This window comes from Melospiza melodia, chromosome Z (assembly GCF_035770615.1).
Source record: "Melospiza melodia melodia isolate bMelMel2 chromosome Z, bMelMel2.pri, whole genome shotgun sequence".
Lineage (NCBI taxonomy): Eukaryota > Metazoa > Chordata > Aves > Passeriformes > Passerellidae > Melospiza > Melospiza melodia.
Window position 1 is genome coordinate 35,666,814 of NC_086226.1, and position 12,192 is coordinate 35,679,005.

The following is a 12,192-nucleotide window of genomic DNA, read 5'->3' on the forward strand; positions in this document are numbered from 1 at the left end:
ATAACAAATTCAGATTTATTTTTTTAGGCATATATACTTTTTGATCAGTGACTAAATTACAATAAAACTGAGGCTGCATTTATCTGTATGTTTGTAGGTTTTGCTGAGAACTACAGCAGGAGAGATAGATATAGAATTATGGTCAAAAGAAGCTCCAAAAGCATGCAGAAATTTCATCCAGCTGTGTATGGAAGGTAATGACTGAATGGGATGGGAATTGTTAAAATTAATTTCTGTGCCATCTTTGGTCCCTTTCTGTAAAATGAAAGTCGCAATTATGTTTTGACTTTAGTATGTTAATAAGTTTGTGTTTAGGAATTATTAATTAACAGCCAGACAATGTTCTTCAAGGTTGCCAGTGAAGCTGGTGGAGAAAAAAAAAGTAAAAATTTTGGATGGTTTTCTCAAATTAAGCTGACAACATGGTATTGAAACATTGTCTTTCAGAGTCTTGAGAGGCCTACTTCCAGCAAATATCTACAAAGTATAGCAACTTCAGTGTGTGAATGAAATGACAGTAATGCAATATTGGACATTCTCCAAAATTCTCATTTCTGCATCGCAATTTACACTACCTTTTTTTTTTTTTTTTCTGCGACTGCTCCTAATGTTTCAGTTACTGTATTTTTTTTGTTGCTAAAAGCTCTGTAAAACTTTTCACTGAAGTGGTGGGTACCAGAATGATAAGCTCCCTACTGAGAAAACTGGAACAAAAATCTGTGAAAGACTTGATACCTTTATACGTTTTCTAACTTGCGTTATTTTCCGATTTACGCATTTGTAGAATTGTGAAGAGTTCTTTGGGCCTTCATCTGTTAAACAAAAATAGCAGTCTAGGCTTTGTGCCTCCAGCACAGATCCAGTCTGTTTTGTCCAGTCTCTTTTCCCTAATTTTGAGACTTTTTGCAATGGTAAAAGAATTCCTTAGCCCATGATAGAGGTTTATGTATACTCAGTGGGCTTTATTTGCTTTCTGATTTTTTTTTTAATTGCTGCGTAGCATCTTGTGCTTCGTAATACCTTTAAGTATTTCTCATTAATATCCCAGCATATAACCATCCACGACTGTGTCTAGTTATGCTGCAACATTTGCACACCCTACTTTGTTTTGCAGCATGCTGCAGATTTATTTTTTATTTTATTTTATATCAACCAGGGTTTTGGTTCAGGTAATTTTTTCTTTTCATTCCTTTTGTTTTTTTATGATCTTGTAACCTCTGTCAGATAAATAGATAGATAAAAGAAGATAACTTAGAGAGCAAAATGTACCACATATTTCATTCTGCAAAAATTATTGGTTTAGGTATAGTATAGTAGTATAGGTGATGAAAAGTGTTCTGTGCTGGTGAGTGAAAGTGCAAATCATCTGTATATGGGTATTGCTAATGTTGCATGTGAGATCTCGTCCAGGATAGAGCACAGTATTTCTAGTTCTCCTTTTAAATTGGTGTATTTTGATAGTGTCATTACAGTAATAAAAACTTAAAAGCTGAAAATTCTGTCATTCTTCAAGGTCATCTTGTCAGTGATGGGCAGGATTTTTTGCAAAAGAAACATGTGACACCACAGGATGTGATCTCGTAAGTCTGTGGAGAACAGAAGGGAACCAAATAGAAGCCAACAGTGGAATCTAGTTTCAGTATTTGCTTTCTGGAACTTCAATCTCTGGACATCTCTGCATGATCTATATCAAAGTTTAACATCTTATTCTTTTTTCATTTTTTTTTTTAGAGTATTACAATAACACAATATTTCACAGAGTAGTGCCTGGCTTTATTGTGCAAGGGGGTGACCCTACTGGTACTGGATCAGGAGGAGAGTCGGTATATGGAGCTCCTTTCAAGGTGTGTATCTATAACTTACACATTAATTTGTTTGGTATCCTCTACCCATTGTTCTTCCTACCAAGTTCTGAAAAATCAAATCTTATATGAAATGCATACATGTGCAGTAATTGCCTTCATGTGCTGCTTCAGTGTGTTTGAATATGCTCTTCTAAATTGAGAGTTCTTAGACCCAGCTATGCTGGTATAATGATAAACCTGGGGGCTTAGCAGCTGTGTTCTGTTCTGCCTGTTTTATTTCAGGTGGGGCGGGCACCTTTAATTTATGACTGAAGCTGCAAAGCCTATTTCTGGCCCTTCCACCTTCTTGCTGCTAGACTTTTACATCTAGCATGAGCCTGAGGTTTGTGGGAGGGAATGGTACCTGAGCAGAGAACAAAGCAAAAATTACCAATATTGTAGTAGCACTGCTGCTTCAAAGTAGTGGTATCTCAGTATTGCAGTGTTTAGCATTGTGATATTACAGTGGTATTCTTCATGTTCTCCTTGCTTTGAAAGGAGTCCTATTTTGTCTTAATTCCAGAAAATGTTCTTCCTATGGATTTCTGCATTACTCTACTATTACAACCTGTTATTGCGCCATTAGTAACCTTACATGAATTAGGATTTAAATTCATTTTTCGCATAAATACAGTAATTGTTGTCAAGAATAGTATTTTTGCAAGAAATGTATGAAATGCAGTTACTTTTTAAAATGCTTTTTATTTTCTTAATATTAGGGGGATAACAAATGCAAATAAAAACAATGAATAACAATTGATTTTTAGGCAATGAATGAAAAAAGATAAAATTAACAAGACAGAACTTAGAATTTTTTTAATTAGTAATGTGTCTTTCTGTTACTGATATTTAGTTTTTAATTTTGTTTGTGGTGTGTTTATGGTTTCTTTTGAAGATTGTTCATTTGTTTGCATTATTATAGGCACTAGAGATTAGAAATACTGACTAAAAATAATTTTTGCCACTCATAGTAGGAACTTTTAAATATAATTCTGGTACTGAGTTTCAAAATACTTGGGATTTATTACTGCCTGAACTCAAAAGAAAACTAGCAGCATTTTTTTTCTGCGTGTGCATGCTGATGTAAGTGATCTCACTCCTATCTCCCTATCACGCTGCAGCTAAAGGAGTGAAAAGATAGTTTTATACTGAAGTTGTTCTCTTTTCTGTCCTGCCTTTACCAGGATGAGTTCCACTCACGATTGCGATTTAATCGAAGAGGACTTGTTGCTATGGCCAATGCTGGGCCCCATGATAACGGGAGTCAGTTTTTCTTTACATTGGGTCGTGCAGATGAGCTTAACAACAAGCACACAATCTTTGGAAAGGTCTGTTACATGAATTGGAGTCCCAGTTTAAGTCTGACAGAACCTGCTACAAGTTTCTCTGAAGGCCAGTTTGGTATTGTTTGCTGCTATGTGCATTTGAAATTTATTTTAGTGCTTCTATGCTCTCTCCATTCTCTTTGTTTCCTATATCTGGCAGAAATCTGTGGATTGTTCCTGTTATTATCTGTTTTGCTGTTTTTATTCTTCTAGATTGTATTTTCATCTTGTGCTGCCTTTAAATAATCTTATTTGTATTATTATGCCTCTATTATTAATCGGTTCATCTAATACTAATGACATGTTAGAAAATTCCGTTTAGAATTAATTTGATTCTAATTACCCAAGAAAAGTCAGGATGATGAAAAACATGAGATGAATTTGCCACTCTCATGATTTACTTAAAAGAAAATATAGCAGATCTTTTTTTATTTCAGTGGTTTTCATTTTCCTGTTTCATAGCTCACAGTAACACTTCAACATCTTCATCTGCCTACATTCTCAAAACTACCTGTATTCCTTTAACTTTTCCCATTAAATTGAAAAACCCAAACTTTTGTACATTGTACTTGCTATCTTTTAGAAGTCTTACATGCTTACGATATTTCCATAGCAGTTGTACTTACAAAATTTTTTACATAGTAATTGCCTTGTATTTTGCAGAATAAATAACACAAATTACAGTCATGAACTTTCAAGCCTTTCTTTGTAAATTTGCCAGGTTACAGGGGATACAATATATAACATGTTGCGCCTGGCTGAAGTAGAAGTTGACAAAGAAGAGAGACCTCTCAGTCCACACAAAATAAGAAGCAGTGAGGTGAGTATGTTCTGCTTTGAAATGGGACATTCTGAAATTCTTTTGTGCATAGTGTTCAGAAAATTTGGCTTGTCCTTTTGCATATTTTAAAATATTGAGCTACTTAATGACAAAATATTTACTAAAGGTGTGTTTAAAATACTGGTTTTTTAAACAGGTTTTGTTTAATCCGTTTGATGACATTATCCCACGACCAAACAGAAAACTGAAGAAAGACAAACCAGAGGAAGAAACTAAAAAGTCCAAAGTAAAAGGCACAAAGTAAATATATGCAACAGAAGTGGTAGTTCATTTTCTTTCACCTTTAATTTTTTGTAGTTTGGCAGGTTTTTACTTCCATTTCTGCCTTTGAAGCACTTCCTTGTTTCCGGCGGGTGAGGTCTTGCAAATCTAGTTTCTCTGACTGAAATGTTACTGTGCATCTGCTGAGCTGTAACTGTTGCATGCATGATGATAGTTTGTTGAAAATAATAAAAGGTAGTTTGTCTTTCCCATGTCCCACAAAGTGCAGTCATCTGACTGAGACAACGCTGCAGGTGAAACCTACTGGTAGGAGTAACTGGGTCACAGCTCAATTGTTTGGGATTTTTTGAACATATTTTATCAGATACCATTTCTCCCCACTGAAGACCTTAGCAAGAGGCAGACATTTTGACATGGGAAATCTTAGTTTCTCTGAATGAAAATTCACAAACATACAATAGAAAGTAGTAGAAACTCTAAAGTGGGCATGCTGTCAGTTCTGCTGCATAAAAATAGAACATGTTGCAACTGACTGGTTCCAACAGTGTGAACAATTAACTCTTGAAATATAAGTTATAGCTCATAGTTTTTTTAATTGCATTCTGTGAATGAATACACATTTGATATGTTTCTGAGCTGTCATATCTTGAAAATCTTGTGTCTTGAATGCTGCTCTGTTGAGAAAAGAAATACAACAGAACTGTCAGCTGGGAAAGCAAGTCAAGACAGGATTTCTTAATTTGTGTCTTAACTGATGCTTTGCTATCCTTGTTTTATCTCAGGAGTATAATACAACATGCTTTTCTGAATATTTATGATTTTTTGCAAAGCAAAATGCAATAGTTTCTTGGAATTGTTACATTTAGCAGGATAAAAGGTTTTTTTAAAAGGTCATGTACAGCACGACTGTAATGTATTTAAAGTTAATGGAATGTTAGTAAGACAATATTTAAAATTTTACTAGGAATTTTCTTTTTTCTCTTAAAGAAATTTTAATCTGCTTTCCTTTGGGGAAGAAGCTGAAGAAGAAGAGGAAGAAGTCAGTAGAGTTAGTCAGGTATTGTACCAAATTATCATTATTTGTCTTTTTAGCCTAATTACCTTTCCTGCATGTTTATGGAAGTTTTAAAGTTTTGAGTCGTCTTCTTATGTTTATATTTTGAACAATAATAATAGCAGTTTGTTCAGTTTTTAGGATTCTGCTGTTACAGCATTTTACAAAAACAGAAGTTTTTAGTTTTCTTAATTTTGAGGGTACCTTCAATTACTGCATGGAATTTTTACATTTCCGTGAACAAAAAGTTTCATAGTATAAATCTATGTCTGTTGTTTAAAAGTCATGGAAGCAATAAGTACGTTATCTTTTTCAAGTCCTTTATTTATGATTGCAATTATATGGTAAAATACTTGAATACTGAGGATCATTTTATACATTTCCAGCACACGCTTAGCTCCATTTTCTTACATATATTCATCCATCTGTGAGCAAAGTGAAGTGTGGTTATTGTGGAGAAAATAGTCCATTGTCATAATTTAATAGTGCACCATAGTGAAATGTTCACATTCCAGGATTGCACGTATAATCTTTGGTCTAACATTTCCTTCCCTGATTTGGCATTTAAATAAGGCTAGTTTAAAATTTTCTTAAATAAATTTCTGATTTCATTTCTACTGCTGACCAAGCTGTTTGCTAGATTTCTAGGCTTTCTACAGTACCTCACCTCTTCAGTTAGTGATCAGACTACATGGTCCTGCATCCTGTAGCACATAAGTGAAAAAACAGTTGTTAGTCCTCAGAAGTTAGCTAAAATACAAAAGGAAAACAGTGAATAATGATGTACAATATTATAGTAATGTGATATCAGTCAGAATGATAGTAGAGATTTATTACAACAGCAGCTTTAACTACTTTTCTTTTTTTTCCCAACTTACCAGTCAGACAAAGTTTACTTGTTTAGCTTAATATGTTCATCTACTGTTTTGCTCTTTCTGTTTATCTGGCTTATAATACTGGGTTTGATTCAGTTGCCTGGACTTCCTTTCTTTTCATGCCAAATACTTGGTTTCAGTTTAAAATTGTCTAAATAGAATGCTTCTTTCATTATAAGCCGAGTTCCAGTGTTTTAAGGCTCTCTTTCAACTCAGCCTCAAAATCTCATCTGTCTATTTGTCCTGACTAAATTCTGCATTGGTTGTAGCTAGATAATTAACCATAACAACTCTTTATGAAGAATTTATCTTCATTCTTTGTACCAGAATAAAGCCTTCTTTTTGATACCTCATTGTTTGTTCATAATAGGCCTAGATCAGTGACTCTAGTTCTGGTCATTATCTTAATCTGTTTAAGTTGAAGTACATGAATATCAGCACTAACTTGCATTCTCTGTTTTTGATAAGAAAAATGGAAAGTCAAAGTTGTTATTGAGATCCTTGAATCCACAAAATCCTATGAGCTTTTTGTGGGTGCTAGATGCAGTAAGTCTTGCTTGTTTAAGAAGGGCAGAGAAGTTCTGGGTGAAACCCCTCAAGCTATGAACCAGATCAAGGCTGTTAGTGCAGTTGGGGATTTGGCTGTTGATCAGTGTTAGCTTTCGGTGTCCAGGCTGCTCATTGTCTGTACCTGTTTGGAGCACTGTGCCATACACAGCCCCACCACCACTCCAAACACACCACCCCTTCCTTAATGAAGGAATAATCTTTTCATGTTGCTGAATGTGATAGTCTTTGTTTTCTACATAATAAAAAACTGCAGTTGTATTTAAACGACTAAGATTTTGTCCACATGTCTAATGTGTTCCCAAAAGCATTAGACAATGCATCTGCAATGGAGACATTCACAGTACAGGTCACAACACAGACTGTTCCTGTAACAGATTTTCAGTCTGAGTTTTCTCTGAAAATTAAGAATATTTTTTTCAGATTAGCATGTAGAATGCTTTCTAACTGCAGTCTTTCTGCCTGAAGACCTTATGTGTTAGATTTATTTGACTCCTTGTGTCAGTAAATTATTCTTAAATTATGTGTTCCAGACTGATGTATAGCAGTTAGTTAATTTCTTTTTTTTTCCTTAGGGATCTAATTAGTGTAATTAATAAGTACTGTTTTATACATGGTGGTTCTTTCAATTGTCATGTGTCATTATTGGGAATTAAGTTCTTACCCCTTTATTCACTTAAGTGTATATGTGCTAGACCTACCATCTTTATGATGTGTAATGATTGTACATGACTAAACAATATCTTTTTTTTTTCCTCTCTCTCTGTCTTTAAAACTAAGTGCACTGCTATTGCAAAAATAAATCTGTGGAGTCATTTTGATGTTTCTCTTTCTTCTGTTCTTAAAAGTGTTTATGCTTACTGGGTAGACTAAAGCTAAAAAGAAACAAGTTATGTTTTTCTTACCACAATCCTTTTTCACTGTCTAACCTCTTAAACTGAAATGAATAATAACTTTTTTCTTTTAACAGAGCATGAAGGGAAAAAGTAAAAGTAGTCATGATCTCCTGAAGGATGATCCACATCTTAGCTCAGTTCCTGCTGTCAAAAGGTTAGTATGTGATTTCCAATTTCTAGAACAGATCTACTTTCAATATGTTATACCCAATTATGCACATGTATACTCATGAAAAATGTCAATTCACGTTACTATTTAAAAAATTAAGAGTGCCAATGCTAGATTAGACCAAATATTTCTCTAACCGACTAAGCTGTCACCGCCACTGGCCCTCAGCGGATGCCCAGTAAAGAGTGAAAATGATGCAAATGTAAAGTTTATCTGAGTAGTTGCTCAGCTTCCTCTCAGGATTCACCTCAGAGGACTGTCAGGTTTTGATGTGGTACCTCTATTTAGTAACCTTTAATAGAGCTCTTCTCAAAGTGTATATTAAGTCTCTTGTAACATTGTTTCAGTTCACAAGTCCTCTTCACTACCAGAGGAAGTATCTCCCCTTTTTGTTCTGAACCTGAATGCTACTAGTGGCATTTCGTAAGTTCTAACTCACATTCTGGAAGAGACAGTGAGCTGACAGCCCCTTTTATACCTCTCTTTACCACTGTCCTTTCTTACTCCTACTATCTCTTTCATAGCCTAAACTTTTAAAGATACTTAAATTTTCTTCATGTTGAAGATGTTCTTTGCTGTGATTATTCTAGAGGATTGCTTTTCCCAACCTTCTAACCCTACTTATGCTTGAAAATATCTTTTTTTTTTCCAAATCTAAAGAACAAGCAAAATATCAGGTTAATCGTAAATCTGCATGCTTTAATAAACTCGGTTTTCTTATCTAGTTTTAGTACTTTATAAATTCTGATTTTTAACCACAGTTGAGTTATAAAGTGAGAAAATTCCATGAAAATATGTTAACTCTGAGAATTTGCTTATCTTAGAATCCTAGACTAGCTGGTTTGGAAGGAACCATTAAAGCCCCCTTTTAGTGAGCAGGGACATGTCCAGCTAGATCAGGTTGTGCAGCACCCCATTCAGCCTGGCCTTGAATGTTTCCAGGAATGGAGCATTTACCTCCTCTCTGGGCAGCCTGCTCACTAGTGTCTCACCATCTATATAATAAAAGACATCTTCCTTATGTTTAGTCTGAATTTACTCCTTTCTGGTTGAAAACCACTACCCCTTGTTCTTTCACAACGGGCCCTGCTAAAAAGTCAGTGCCCATCTTACAGACCCATGTTAAGTATGAAAAGGCTGCATGCTATAAGGTGTCCCTGGAGTCTTCCCTTCTCCAGGCTGAACAATCGTGCCTTTCCCTATTGGAGAGGTGATCATCTTCATGGCTCTCCTCCAGAGTCCCTCCAGCAGGTCCCTGTCCTTGCTGTGCTGTGCCCCCAGAGCTGATGCAGCCCTGCAGGTGGGGTCTCAGCAGAGCAGAGCAGAGGGGCAGAATCCCCTCCCTGCCCTGCTGCCCACCCTGCTCTGGATGCAGCCCAGGACACAGTTGGCTTTCTGAACTTCAGGTGTACATCATCAGCTCATGTCCAGCTTTTCGTCCACCAGCACCCCCACGTCCTCCTTGCTGGGCTGCTCTCAGTCCGTTCATCCCCTGTCTGTATTGATATCAGCAATTGCCCTGACCCAGCTGCAGCACTTTATTAGTTAATGTCATTGCTTGCAACACTGGTTGCAACACATCTGGAGTTTCTTTAGTGATCTTGATTACTTATTGATTGCTTTGAGCACACTTCAAAGCCTTGACTTCTGAGACTTATTTAATAGTCCTTGGGTTTTTTTTAGCAAAACTTCTTTTTTGTTATTGTGGGCTAAAATGGTTCAGGGGCCCTTATTATTAGTTTTGATAATTAACAGTGGGTGTGTTAGCCTTAGTGTGTTCAGATAGAGTTCTTTTTTAATTCACCAAACTGTAGCTGTATAATGAATTTATTTAACTTGATGTTAAGCTTCAGTATCAGTAAAATGCATCTTCCAAAATATAAACTCGTTGCAATGAAATGTTACTAATTGTTTGATAAATGAGATCAAAAACATCTCATGAGTTTTGTTGGTTTTAACTGTACATATTAGTGTTTTGCTTGAATAGCTCAAGATATGGTTAGGATTTCTCCATTGGATGAATGCTCTTGTTTTTAAGCTTTTTTAATTAGAAAAGATTGTGATAGTCAAATGATTGAAAATAATATTGATACTTTTAAGATAAATGCAAGGATGATACAAAGTAGTAAGTTTACTAAAATTTCAGGTGGCTAACAATTTTTTTATTTAAGAAATGTTGGTTTTTAAATAATACTTTAAATCTCCTCTAGCACTTCAAAGTAGTTCCTTTTCTTTTTCTTTTAGTGAAGTGGCAAATGAAGAAGAGGATTTGAGTGAGGCAAGTATTATTTTTTTTTACTACTAATTCTTTGTTTTTTACTGTGGGCAGATAAGATTTCCTTTGGGGAACAAATGTTACTTTAGAGATCTTTAAGAACTAGCACAAGTCAGATTTCTGGCAAAAGTGTGAAGGCTCTCAGGTTTGGCTATTCACATCAGGGTAGAATTAGCATACTACCTGCTACTTTTATAGAAACTCATGGTATTGTATTTCAGTTAGTAGATTAGTTATATAGGAATATATTATATGGGTTGTGTATCACAGGGTGACAAACCACCAGAGTGATAAAAACCCTGAAACTGCTTCTTAAAAAATGATTAAAATCAAGTTTGTCAATTGCAATGTTTGAGGGTAAGTCTGCATGTGAGTCAGAGTCCTGTTTGAAAGATTTCTTCAAGAGAACACAAACTCAGTGAATTATTAAATTGTAGCAGTGAAATTGTATTGTTGGAGACTGTCACCTCTGAAAGACATGGGATTTGAATAGTCGTGCAGTAACATTGAACTAAATACAGAGGCAGTTTAGAAAGTTGTTGTGCAAGAAAGTTGTTGTACATGGTGCAGGTAAGCATAAGCTTGTTACCTGAAATATGTCTCTGTCTCCAACCAGAGATCATGGGAGTACCTCTTTATATTGCTGTTGAGATAAGGTTGGAATATATGACTGGGACTGTATTAACTATACTGTGTGTTGACGTAGTGGAAGTAAAGGAAGAGCACAGTCTGTCTCATTCACGTGCCTAAAAAAACAATCTACTTACATGCTTTTCCTTTTTTCATAAGGCATAGTATGAATTCAGGCTTTTTCATTCTTCTCCTTTGTAATTCCTGCTGTATGCAGGAGCATTTTAGTCTTAGAAGGGTTTGGAGAATGCTATTTTAGTAGTAATTCTTCAGATATTCAAATATCTCTTTCTAAAACAAACTGGATTTGGGGAGTGTAGAACATGGATTTATTAGGTTGAAGAATAAAAATTTAAATAAATATAATAATTAAGCCAAAGTTGGAAATATGAAGGCTTTTTCTCATTTTTTCCTGGGGAGGTGTTCTCTTTAGATTTTATTACATTTAAGATTTTAGCTAAGATCTAGCACTTCAGGCAGTTACATGGGTCTTGTGAAGTAGTACTATTATTTTATGATCTCTTAGAGTTATTTTAGTTAACGCATCATAGGATCACTTCTGCATTTACACAGCTGAAACATGTTGGTAGTTTTATTGCCAAACCTGGGAGCAAATAATTCTTCCAGATCGTCCTACTTCCCCCAGCCTACCAGCCCATAGCATGTAAGAGAAACTCTTGTTCTCTAAGCACCTGGCCTTGCTGTTCATGCTATTAAATACCATGCTGTTTCTCTTACTGCAGTCCTCAAATTTGTACATTTAATTGTTTGAGAGAGCCTTTGTATTAGCAGTACCTCATAGCTATTTGTTAGGATTCTTTTTGTGCTCAAGGCATTAATGAAAACATTATATGAAATGTATTAACAATTTTTTTTCTCACCAGTGACATTTCTTTTGTGCACAATTTCTTTTCCTCTCCCTATTTGTCTGTCAGTTGCTGAACAGTAAGTTTCATGCAGTACTATGTGTAGATAAAATGAATTATCCACCCCTCAGTTCAATAATCTCCTTAAACGGGAAAATCATATTACATGTAGTAGCCAGTCATTCTGTCACAAAATGTCTCATTACCATTTTTATTTTCATATTAAGGCGGAGAATAGGACAACTCCACCCAGCTAATAACAGCAGTTAGAAGTAGTAGAACGTTCAGGCAAGCACTTTTGCATATCTGTGTCACGTGGAGAGCAACTATCAGCCAACAGAACAGCCACTTCCCTTTTGAGGTGCCGTGCAGTTCAGTCTGGATTGTTTATTCTATTGTTAGATGTTTGTTGGTATTAGATGGACTTAGAGAGCAGGACTGAAGGAAGAGACTAGGTAGGAGAAAAGAGTAGAGCTGTAGGAGGGAACGCAGTTGAGGAGGAAGAGCATATCCTATTTTCTCAGTGTTTTTCTAGAAGAAAAATGGTGAAATACTTTGCAAACTGAGGCTGATGGGTGGTTTGAGAAATAGAGGTTTTAGCCAAGTGGGACAAGTTAAAACATTTTGT

At 35.5% G+C, this 12,192-nt stretch overlaps 1 protein-coding gene across 1 annotated transcript in view; it reads left to right on the plus strand.

The window, feature by feature from the left end:
* Window positions 1–12,192, plus strand: part of CWC27 (CWC27 spliceosome associated cyclophilin) — a 95,180-nt gene that overhangs the window by 725 nt on the left and 82,263 nt on the right. Inside the window, exons 2-9 of the mRNA XM_063180054.1 lie at window positions 98–194; window positions 1,732–1,844; window positions 3,029–3,172; window positions 3,891–3,989; window positions 4,147–4,250; window positions 5,220–5,289; window positions 7,699–7,778; window positions 10,038–10,071. Coding sequence (XP_063036124.1) covers window positions 98–194; window positions 1,732–1,844; window positions 3,029–3,172; window positions 3,891–3,989; window positions 4,147–4,250; window positions 5,220–5,289; window positions 7,699–7,778; window positions 10,038–10,071 — 741 coding nt within the window. The remainder of the gene's footprint in view (window positions 1–97; window positions 195–1,731; window positions 1,845–3,028; window positions 3,173–3,890; window positions 3,990–4,146; window positions 4,251–5,219; window positions 5,290–7,698; window positions 7,779–10,037; window positions 10,072–12,192) is intronic.